The sequence below is a fragment of the Nilaparvata lugens genome, unplaced genomic scaffold (assembly GCF_014356525.2).
Source record: "Nilaparvata lugens isolate BPH unplaced genomic scaffold, ASM1435652v1 scaffold8043, whole genome shotgun sequence".
NCBI classification, from domain to species: Eukaryota; Metazoa; Arthropoda; class Insecta; order Hemiptera; family Delphacidae; genus Nilaparvata; species Nilaparvata lugens.
In genome coordinates, this window is record NW_024093792.1 from 1 (window position 1) to 12,850 (window position 12,850).

The 12,850-nt window shown below is 36.3% G+C and overlaps 1 protein-coding gene across 1 annotated transcript; it reads right to left on the reverse strand.

Annotated features, from left to right (window-relative positions):
- Positions 1–1,162: 1,162 nt before the first annotated feature.
- LOC120349050 (semaphorin-2A-like) lies at positions 1,163–9,251 on the reverse strand (the record flags this gene model as incomplete). Its single annotated transcript, XM_039419000.1, has 4 exons — positions 1,163–1,353; positions 3,534–3,770; positions 6,954–7,184; positions 9,117–9,251. Coding segments are annotated over 4 exons (794 nt in total), but the record flags the coding sequence as incomplete, so codon positions are not given.
- Between the last annotated feature and the right edge of the window lie 3,599 nt (positions 9,252–12,850).

Consider the following 12,850-nt stretch of genomic DNA (forward strand, 5'->3'; position numbering starts at 1 on the left):
GGGCCCCCCGCAAAAAAATTCCGGCCCCTTTTCAAATCGTACCACCTTTCTCCAGCCCCCTTCTCCCTTAATCCCAAGCATTAAACTCTAATGTGAAAGTACATCATTCATGAATGAATTACCATATAGCTTAGTTGAAAAAATAAAACTTGTTCTCGATTGAATTCTACAATTCAAGTCAAGAATTATGTTGAATGTTTTATGCTACAAATATAGAATCCAACCTTTAGAGCTGGAACTAGAGTTAGTAAGAAGTATCTAGTCTTAAGATTCATGAATTATTAGAATAATAAAGATAATAATAATTCATAAAAAACCTTTGATTTGATGCAAGCCTCAAAGTTCTGCAATCACTGGTTTCTGGGTACAGTAGCACTTGGTTCTTTCTCCCACATGTCTATTTTTACATTTTTTTATTCTGATTCCTTGTTCGCGCTCTTAAAGAAGTTCAAGTTTTAGGTTTTAGTAAGAAGTTTAATTTTTTCAAGGTTTTAAATTAGAGTTCGATTGATAAAATTATTTATTTTATTGATTTGAGAAAAATGCACAGAAGAAATAGTAGCCTACCTTTGAGTTGTAGGATTTATACTTTGATTTACTCTGTCGTCTTGCTTTTTGAGATGCAAATATTCTGATAACTTCATCGAGTTCTATTTCTACTTGTATTCTCTTGATATTAATTTATAATCAGACTGATAACATTGTTCTATGAAACCTGCCATTTTCACAATAAAACTTCTGCTTTTTTGTCAAAAGTTACTTCCATGATTATTTTTAAAGTATGCAATATATAATTATCATTTCGGGCCCTAACCCGGACCCCTAGACCGGGTAATTTTATTTTTTCAGAAACCTATATTAGCCAACATATTATCCGGGCCTAGCCCGGGCCCCCTCGCGCCGCGGGGGCAGCGGGGGTGTACGTTACGCCACTGCAAACAGGTGACATCAGATACTTGTGGATGAGAAAACTGCGTGAGGTCTACTGTTCACAGAACTAATAGTTGATTTCAATACAGAAGCCCATAAATAAGTGAAGTTATTTTATGATAACTACTATTAAAAAATAGAATATTGTGTATTCAAATAAAAATAAATATTTTGCATATTACATGTGGTTGTTTTTAATTCAAATTTTCAAGAATTCTCTGTATAGTAGCACTTACCTCCCTTCACTAGTACCAGCATAGTAAACAGTGAATTCCAGGGCATCTCCAAAGACATCATAACGCAATTTGTCGACCACCAATTTGGTGAACAGCAGATCGCGTTTGTAGAAGACTGGTTTGTCATCCTTGTGCCCCACAGCCGAGTCCATCAGAGGGTGCGAGCGGATAAAGTTCAGAACAGTGTCTGCAAAAACAATACATCTTCAAATAGTATATTACGTCACAAGGACGGCAAGGGGCCTTTTGCAGGCGAGAATGATGTTTCTATAGTGAGGTCATCGTTATAATGGCAGTGAAGAAAGATAGGAGAAAAACGTCGCCAAGTCTCTCCATTTTGCCACTGAGTGTACACAGCTGTTACTCAATTCATTCCATTGAATTTGATCTAATAATAATTATCATTTCCTGATTACATACTGTAATCAAATTAATCAAGGAAATTTTTTTCCATAATTTGATTTGAAAATTTGCTTTCATACTAAGATCAGATTTTTTATAGACTACAAACCTGAAATGGCGGCTAATTTGAAAAGCTGTGATACAACAATCTGAATTTCAAAACAACATAAATGAGGTTATTTGGTAGATATTATATTCGAATTTCTTTTAAAAATAATAGAAATCCTATTTAAAATAAGTAATTCAATGGAAATAATTCTGAAATAACCTTTCAATATTATTTATACTGGTACGAGTAGGTCTAACCTATACGTGTAGGCTAACTGAAGCATGGATGAAGTCTAGGATGGTTAGTTATCAACTTTTAAAATGTCATTTCAGGTATTTTAATTTGTGTTTCTCATACGGTATTGTCTAAAAATAATTTAATTGTTTCAAAAATACATTTTAAATCAATTATACGACTTGTGTACTCAAGTATTTCGATAGAATGAAGAAAAAATGGCGACTGATAATGAATTGTTTACTCTTGTACAGTCACTGTCAAAAGTAAAAATAAAATATTCTGGCAAACTGACAACATTGCAAAACTAGAGAGAGATAGCGCTATCTGTTTTGTTGCATAATAGAAAAGGACAGCAACAGTATTGTCAATCGTACACCGCCATTATAACATGGACCCCACTATAGTCGAGGCGTTAGCCGAGACTAGAATTTCATTCGAGCACTGCAAAAGACATTCACGTCCAAGTAACGTACACTATATTTTGTCATAATAATCTAGAAATTAATAATTGAAATCAGAAAACATGACCTGCTTGTGCTGAAGTTACTACATGAATTCTAAAACATAACCTAGTTTACAAATTCCGAATCAGGAATTTTTTGTGTTGTTGTGAAGTTGATATTGTGGTAATTATTCATATTGAATGAAAAAGACTAAGAAATTATCAAAAAACCACAGATTTAACGATACTTAGAAAGACCAGTTTCGGTTATTACACCATTGTCAATCTCTGATAAAAGTTTATCAGATGTAAAGTTAAAGATCAGTTTCTAAAGTTTATCAGAGATTGACATGGTGTAATGACCGATACAGGTCTTTTTAAGTATCAATAAATCTGTGGTTTTCTGACAATTTCTTAGTTTTTTCATTCAATTTTGTGGAAGTTGACAAAACATCCACCTGGAGCGCTGAAGGTGGTTTTTTGTAGCAGTTTTGCTGTTCCTATTTCAGAAATAGGAACATACTCGACTGTAAAGAAAACAAATGGTTCATTACAGTAGAGTATGCTGTAATGAGAATCATATGTTATTTGTTCTGCAAACAGATGTTTACCGGATTGATTTCATACATGGAAAACAGCTGAAATTGAATGACTATGACAATAGTTATTTGTGCAACTAGTGCGTAAAGTGACAGTTTGCTGCACCGAAAGAAACGTTTACGCCCGAGCTGTAGGCGAGGGCGGAATGGTTTCTTGAGTGCAGCAGAGGAACTTTGCGCACGTATTTCACATTAAGTTTTTCCTACAGTTACCATTGATATGAAAAGTGGTAAAATATGAAAATATATGGGTAAAATTCCCTGAAATGCATCAAATGTATATCTGTGTAATTTTATTTTAATAAATAAAATAGAATGTAGTATGTGTGTTGATTGGGGGGGGGGCGGCTGTGTGCTGTCAACTGCTGTCATCCACTGTTGTCCACCCCATCAAGATTCTTATAAGGTGCACCAGTCACAGTTACCAACTTAATTTAGATTTTCCTGCACTGGTGCTCCATATAACCTACTAACTATTTTGCGTTGTCATGCTGCAAATCTGGAGTACGCAAAGTAATACTTTACAAAGTAAAGGAAAAAGCCTTTTCTGATTGGCTCTCGTGAAAATAATCACGGTTAAAGTTTAACCGGCCTTTGTGCAACCGGTCCATAATTTATTATGCTAGGTGCACACTTACCTGGCAGTGTTTCCGTGTCGTTGACACATTGTCCCGGGCGTGGTTCGGGTACGCGGCTAGTCAGCACGGGCAACCAGGCCGAGCTAGAAGTGGCCTGCTCCTTGAATCGGCCGCGGAACGCCGCTTCGATTGATTCCAAGCTGAACGAACAGATGGCGCTCCCCATCAGGCCGGTCGTTGAAGTCGTGAACACGCCATAGAATGTCGTGTCGTCACCGGGCACTTTGTAGATGCTCTCTGCGACACACAAACAAAAAAATACAAATTACAGTCGTTTCTTCTAAGGCAACGCGTTGCCTTTGAGAAGATACGAAAGAGCACCTGTTGCTTATGAAAAGATACATTGAAGCTCCTTGTGTATCTTCGGATGCAACACGTTGCTTTTGAGAAGATACAAAAGAGCATCAGTTGCTTATGGAAAGATACATTGAAGCTCCTTGTGTATCTTTTCGGATGCAACACGTGCTTTTGAGGAGATACAAAGGAGCATCAGTTGCATATGGAAAGATACATTGAAGCTCCTTGTGTATCTTCGGATGCAACACGTTGCTTTTGAGAAGATACAAAAGAACATCAGTTGCTTATGAAAAGAAACATTGAAGCTCCTTGTGTATCTTTTTGAATGCAACATTTTCAAAAATCTCATGTGGCGCACTCACACAACTTTCCATGCCGTTATGAAAATTGAATACCTGACGCTAGTGTTCACGCGCATCTCAAGTCTACTATTCTAAGATCTAAGCCAGCTGGTGACAGGACAATAGCGCTGGAGACACACGAGGTCTGCTATCGCTTCATAGTGAATTATTCAATGGAATCAACAGATTGCAATTGAATAATCACATTTTCTCGAATTTTGAGCTTCTAAGGCAACGCGTTGCCTTTGAGAAGATACAAAAGAGCACCTGTTGCTCATGTAAAGATACATTTTCAAAAATCTCATGTGGCGCACTCACACAACTTTCCTTGCCGTTATGAAAATTGATCACCTGATGCTAGTGTTCACGTTCATCTCAAGTCTACTATTCTAAGATCTGAGCCAGCTGGTGACAGGACAATAGCGCTGGAGACACACGAGGTCTGCTATCGCTTAATAGTGAATTATTTAATGGAATCAACAGATTGCAATTGAGTAATCAGATTTTCTCGAATTTTGAGCTTCTAAGGCAACGCGTTGCCTTTGAGAAGATACAAAAGAGCACCTGTTGCTCATGTAAAGATACATTTTCAAAAATCTCATGTGGCGCACTCACACAACTTTCCTTGCCGTTATGAAAATTGATCACCTGATGCTAGTGTTCACGTTCATCTCAAGTCTACTATTCTAAGATCTGAGCCAGCTGGTGACAGGACAATAGCGCTGGAGACACACGAGGTCTGCTATCGCTTCATAGTGAATTATTTAATGGAATCAACAGATTGCAATTGAGTAATCAGATTTTCTCGAATTTTGAGCTTCTAAGGCAACGCGTTGCCTTTGAGAAGATACAAAAGAGCACCTGTTGCTCATGTAAAGATACATTTTCAAAAATCTGGTGTGGCGCACTCACACAACTTTCCTTGCCGTTATGAAAATTGATCACCTGACGCTAGTGTTCACGCGCATCTCAAGTCTACTATTCTAAGATCTGAGCCAGCTGGTGACAGGACAATAGCGCTGGAGACACACGAGGTCTGCTATCTCTTCATAGTGAATTATTTAATGGAATCAACAGATTGCAATTGAATAATCACATTTTCTCGAATTTTGAGCTTATTTTCAATTTTAGGTGAAAATGTTACAGAACATTAACTGTAGAGATTTTCATGCTCAATCTTTTCCACTTTAGATTTTAACTGAAGCCTAACAATTGGGAATCTAAAATCAAATTTTACATAGAAGGGGTGGAGCTCCTGAAATTTTTACAGATATGGGACTTGTGGCAGTTGATAGAGCTTATCAATGATGATTTTAGGTATAAATTTGATCGAAATCGTTGGAGCCGTTTTCGAGAAAATCAAGAAAAACCCTGTTTCTGACAACATTTTCGCCATTTTAGCCGCCATCTTGGATTGCATTAGATCGAAATTGTTCGTGTCGGATCCTTATATTGCAAGGACCCTAAGTTCCAAATTTCAAGTCATTCCGTTAATTGGGAGATGAGATATCGTGTACACACACATACAGACTAATACCCAAAAACCACTTTGGACTTAGGGGACCTTGAAACGTATAGAAATTTAGAAATTGGGGTACCTTAATTTTTTCCGGAAAGCAATACTTTCCTTACCTATGGTAATAGGGCAAGGAAAGTAAAAATTAGCAACACGTTGCTAATGAGAAGATACAGAAGAGTATCTGTTGCTTATGGAAAGATACATTAAAGCTCTCTTTGTATCCTTGTGTATCTTTCCTAGGCTCCTTGTGTATCTTTCCGGATGCAACGCGTTGCATTTGAGAAGATACAAAAGAGCACCTGTTGCTTATGAAAAAAAAATTAAGGTACCCCAATTTCTAAATTTCTATACGTTTCAAGGTCTCCTGAGTCCAAAAACATTATTTTTGGGTGTTGGTCTGTGTGTGTGGGTGTGTGTGTGTGTCTGTGAACATGATAACTCCATTCCTATTTAACCGATTGACTTGAAATTTTTAACTAAAGGTCCTCATACCTTGAGGATCCGACAATAAAAAATTCAATGAAATTAAATTTAAAATGGTGGATAATGACTAAAAAACCATGTTTTTCACAGTTTTCTCGAAAACGGCTCTAACGATTTTTTAAAAATTTATACCCTAGATAGCTATTTATGAACCCTATCAACTGACATGAGTCTCATTTCTGGGAAAATTGCAGGAGCTCCGTAATGTTCTAGAGAAAAATGGCGGATAATTACTAAAAAACTATGTTTTTCACGATTTTCTCAAAAATGACTTGACCGATTTCTTTCAAATTCATACCCTGTATAGTTATATATCAGCTCTAATAACTAGCATGAGTCTCCTCCCTGAGAAACCAACAGGGGGTTCACCCATCCTTGAGAAATTTACTTTGTAACCTCCTTCTCGTGCATGAGGTAGGTGGGTAGAGCAGTTTATTCAAAAGAATACACGTCGATATTTCATTTGTAGAACAGCTGTTTTGACAACTTTTAAAAAAATCCTCAAATTTCATAATTCAAACAAAGGAAAATATAATCTGAAAACAATAACAATAGTATAATCGTAGTTTTAATAAAATTATTTAGCCGCCAATTGGCATAATGTTATTCCGCTAGATTATCCTCGTTTAAGAATGAGGCTCACAGTTCAATGAGCAAGGAAAGTTGTGTGAGTGTACCACACCAGATTTTTCTCTTTGCTCTACCTATCAAATTGAAATATGAACTTATTGTAATATTTTGACAGCAGTGTCCTCTATGGAGAGTAAGCTCAAAACTTACGTATTTCGTTGAAGTAGAAAGGAAACTCTCCCGGTATGGAGCAGTTGAGTCTGGCCTTGAGGTAAGTGGCCCAGTTTTGGCTGAGAATGTTCTTGCCTCCCGTGTCCCTTTTGCAAACCCTGGCCACGCGTGAGTACACATTCTTGCCGCAGTTGATGTATTCCACAGCTGTTTCGCGGAAGAAAAATAGTACGTACTGTCCAATGTCGTAGCTGCCAACGAAGTCCGGTTCTGGAACAATGAAAAACAAAAAGATCATGAAAACTTAAGAGAAATAACATGTTATTCACTGAGAGAAATATCCTAAACTAGCCGTCAAGCTCGCTTCGCTCGCCATATCCGTCTACCCAGGGGGTAGATTTAACCGGTAACAGGTGAAATTTAACAGGTTTTTGTGCAACCGGGCCTTTGTGATTGATTGATTGATTGAGTACTTTATTTATGTAGATTACAATATATACGGCTTATACACTCATATAAAATAGCTTACAATACAGCAAAATTATAGATGAATTAAATAATATAGACTAAGAAAATAATTATTATTGAACTGTATATGATACGAAAAAAAACAATTATTTGTAATAACTAAAGATAATATTGTTATGCGATTGATTGATTGATTGATTGAGTACTTTATTAATGTAGATTACAATATATACTGGCTTATACACTTTTATACAATAGCTTACAATACAGCAAAATTATAGATGAATTTACATAATATAGACTAAGAAAATAATTATTGAACTGTATATGATATGAAAAAGCAATTTGTAATATAATAACATAGATAATAATCATATTGTTATGCATCTACATAAATTGGCGGAGCTTCGGACATATCAATGTCCATTCTTCGGAAAGTATATTAAAAATATCCTCCCCACTAACTCTCTACCAAACTCCACTGTGAGAGAGATTTTTTGCATCCCACTGGGAATCAATCTACATACACTGTGATTAGATAGAACCTTTCTGTATAAACTATGAATATTATAATTTCCTCTTTCCTAATAAATTTTCTAGGCTTTGGACTCCAGAGCGAAGCTCGGTCCCCCGATATTGGTGTCCAACTGGCGAAGACAGTTTTGGGCTATGCCTGTTGTCTTCTCTCAATCATTTTATAAACTACTAGCCGTCAGGCTCGCTTCGCTCGCCATATCCGTCTAGCCAGGGGGCTCCGCACCGACTGGATCGTCCAAAAATGAAATCAGCGGACTCGCTTCGCTCGCCTGCATTTTTCATTTGAGCATGCTTCATTCCATCTGAATGTCAAAGTACTGAGAAAACGCAAAAAAATCTGAAATAAACGTTGGAAAAACGCTGATTTTGGGCGTATCTTTGATGAAATATTAAAGTCACCTTATCACAAACCTAGCTAAACCCCTGTACCAAATTTGAACATTTTCTATCTATTACTTGATGAAAGAACTGAGAAAACGCAAAAAACCGCTAATTTTGGGCGTATCTTTGGCGTTATTTCAAATTCTTTCTAAACAACATTATGACACCCCAGGCGAGCTTCTGTAGTAAAGTTGAACATTTTCTGTTCATTTGTTCCCGATAGAGCTGAGAAAAAGAAGAAAAAAACGCTAATTTTGGGCGTATCTTTGACGTTATTGCAAATTCCTTCTAACACAACATTATGACACCCCAGGTGAGCTTCTGTAGTAAATTTGAACATTTTCTGTTCATTTGTTCTCGATAAATCTGAGAAAACGCTAAAAACGCTAATTTTGGGCGTATCTTTGGCGTTATTTCAAATTCTTTCTAACACAACATTATTACACCCTAGCTGAGCTGTACTAAATTTGAACATTTTCTGTCATTTGTTCTCGATAAAGCTGAGAAAAATCAAAAAAACGCTGGAAAAACTCCAATTTTGGGCGTATCTTTGACGTTACTGCAAATTCCTTCTAACACAACATTATTACACCCTAGCTGAGCTTCTGTAGGTACTAAATTTGAACATTTTCTGTTCATTTGTACCCGATCAAATTGAAATATGGACTTATTGTAATATTTTGACAGCAGTGCCCTCTATGGAGAGTAAGCTCAAAACTCACGTATCTCGTTGAAGTAGAAAGGAAACTCTCCGGTATGGAGCAGTTGAGTCTGGCTTGAGGTAAGTGGCCCAGTTTTGGCTGAGAATGTTTTTGCCTCCCGTGTCCCTTTTGCAAACCCTGGCCACGCGCGAGTACACGTTCTTGCCACAGTTGATGTATTCCACAGCTGTTTCGCGGAAGAAAAATAGTACGTACTGTCCAATGTCGTAGCTGCCAACGAAGTCCGGTTCTGGAACAATGAAAAACAAAAAGATCATGAAAAACTTAAGAGAAATAACATGTTATTCACTGAGAGAAATATCCTAAACTAGCCGTCAAGCTCGCTTCGCTCGCCATATCCGTCTACCCAGGGGATTTAGATTTAACCGGTAACAGGTGAAATTTAACAGGTTTTTGTGCAACCGGGCCTTTGTGATTGATTGATTGATTGAGTACTTTATTTATGTAGATTACAATATATACCGGCTTATACACTCATATAAAATAGCTTACAATACAGCAAAATTATAGATGAATTTAAATAATATAGACTAAGAAAATAATTATTATTGAACTGTATATGATACGAAAAAAAAAAAACAATTATTTGTAATAACTAAAGATAATATTGTTATGCGATTGATTGATTGATTGATTGAGTACTTTATTAATGTAGATTACAATATATACTGGCTTATACACTTATATACAATAGCATACAATACAGCAAAATTATAGATGAATTTACATAATATAGACTAAGAAAATAATTATTGAACTGTATATGATATGAAAAAGCAATTTGTAATATAATAACTATAGATAATAATCATATTGTTATGCATCTACATAAATTGGCGGAGCTTTGGACATATCAATGTCCATTCTTCGGAAAGAATATTAAAAATATCCTCCCCACTAACTCTCTACCAAACTCCACTGTGAGAGAGATTTTTTGCATCCCACTGGGAATCAATCTACATACACTGTGATTAGATAGAACCTCTCTGTATAAACTATGAATATATTATAATTTCCTCTTTCCTAATAAATGTTCTATGCTTTTGTACTTGAGAGCAAAGCTCGGTCCCCCGATATTGGTGGTCCAACTGGCGAAGACAGTTTTGGGCTATGCCTGTTGTCTTCTCTCAATCATTTTATAAACTACTAGCCGTCAGGCTCGCTTCGCTTGCCATATCCGTCTAGCCAGGGGGCTCCGCCCCCTGGACCCCCGACTGGATCGTCCAAAAATGAGATCAGCGGACTCGCTTCGCTCGCCTGCATTTTTCATTTGAGCATGCTTCATTCCATCAGAAAGTCAAAGTACTGAGAAAAACGTTGGAAAAACGCTGATTTTGGGCGTATCTTTGATGAAATATTAAAGTCACCTCATCACAACCCTAGCTAAACCTCTGTACCAAATTTGAACATTTTCTATCTATTACTTGATGAAAGAACTGAGAAAACGCAAAAAACCGCTAATTTTGGGCGTATCTTGGCGTTATTTCAAATTCTTTCTAACAAACATTATGAAACCCCAGGTGAGCTTCTGTAGTAAATTTGAACATTTCCTGTTCATTTGTTCACGATAAAGCTGAGAAAAAGAAGAAAAAAAACGCTAATTTTGGGCGTATCTTTGACGTTATTGCAAATTCCCTCTAACACAACATTATTACCCCCTAGCTGAGCTTCTGTAGTAAATTTGAACATTATCTGTCATTTGTTCTCGATAAATCTGAGAAAACGCTAAAAAACGCTAATTTTGGGCGTATCTTTGGCGTTATTTCAAATTCTTTCTAACACAACATTATTACACCCTAGCTGAGCTTCTGTACTAAATTTGAACATTTTCTGTTCATTTGTTCTCGATAAAGCTGAGAAAAAGAAAAAAAACGCTGGAAAAACGCTAATTTTGGGCGTATCTTTGACGTTATTGCAAATTCCTTCTAACACAACATTATTACACCCTAGCTGAGCTTCTGTACTAAATTTGAACATTTTCTGTTCATTTGTTCCGATAAAGCTGAGAAAAAGAAAAAAAACGCTGGAAAAACGCTGATTTTGGGCGTATCTTTGACGTTATGCAAATTCCTTCTAACACAACATTATTACACCCTAGCTGAGCTTCTGTACTAAATTTGAACATTTTCTGTTCATTTGTTCCGATTAAAGCTGAGAAAAAGAAAAAAAACGCTGGAAAAACGCTAATTTTGGGCGTATCTTTGACGTTATTGCAAATTCCTTCTAACACAACATTATTACCCCCTAGCTGAGCTTCTGTACTAAATTTGAACATTTTCTGTTCATTTGTTCTCGATAAAGCTGAGAAAACGCTAAAAAACGCTGGAAAAACGCAGATTTTGGGCGTATCTTTGGCGTTATTTCAAATTCCTTCTAACACAACATTATTACACCCTAGCTGAGCTTCTGTACTAAATTTGAACATTTTCTGTTCATTTGTTCTCGATAAAGCTGAGAAAACGCTAAAAAACGCTGGAAAAACGCAAAATTTGGGCGTATCTTTGACGTTATGCAAATTCCTTCTAAACAACATTATTACACCCTAGCTGAGCTTCTGTACTAAATTTGAACATTTTCTGTTCATTTGTTCTAGGTAAAACTAAGAAAACGCTGGAAAAACGCAGATTTTGGGCGTATATTTGAAGTTATTGCAAATTCCTTCTAACACACATTATTACACCCTAGCTGAGCTTCTGTAGTAAATTTGAACATTTTCTGTTCATTTGTTCCCGATAAAGCTGAGAAAAAGGAAAAAAAAAACGCTGGAAAAACGCTAATTGTGGGCGTATCTTTGACGTTATTGCAATTCCTTCTAACACAACATTATTACACCCTAGCTGAGCTTCTGTACTAAATTTGAACAACTTCTGTTCATGTATTCTAGGTAAAACTGTGAAAACGCTAAAAAACGCAAATTTTGGGCGTATCTTGGAAATTTTTCCAAATTCGTTCTTAGTGCGCCTCTATCGGGCCAACTGAACATACCTACAAATTTGAACGTTTTTGGTCCGGTAGATTTTTAGTTCTGCGAGTGAGTGAGTGAGTGAGTCAGTCAGTCAGTCAGTCAGTCAGTGAGTTAGTGCCATTTCGCTTTTATATATATATATACCACTAGAATAGAGGATAAAATTTTTGATTAAATCATATTATCTTTCTCTATCAAGGTATGTTTTGCTGGCACTCTTACATCTCTTCCTTTTTCTTTCTCTATCCCTTTCTTCTCCTTCTCACTTCTTCATCTCTTTCATTTAATATTATGATATTGAATTTCTTATTATTTTTTGTTAATGTAATGTTGGTAACTCTCACCTGCGCACAGGATTTTCCTTGCAGGTGATTGGTTTCTTGTATTTTTGCTGTTAAAGTGAAATTTTCGAATGTATTGGTTTTGGAAGAAACAATAAAGTTTTTGAATTTGAATTTGAATTTGAATATAGAAGACGATTAAACGAGCAACTTCTGTTTATATGTTTGTACCGTATGTTTGTATTTCACCGGATCTCGAAACGGCTCTAACGATTCTCACGAAATTCCATAGTAGGTTTATAATATAAGAATTCAATTGCACTAGGTCTCATCCCTGGGAATACTCGCTGAAGGACATTAAAAGGATAATTATTGATCGAGCGAGTGAGGTCTAAGATTCAAGTCGACGGTTTGGCATTTCTCTTAATGTTTAAATGTTTATATGTTGGGCATTTACGGCGAAACGCGGTAATACATTTTCATGAAATTTGACAGGTATGTTCCGGTTTTAATTGTGCGTCGACGTATATACAGATTTTGGAAATTTGCATTTCAAGGATAATATAAATGGAGGAGGAGCCT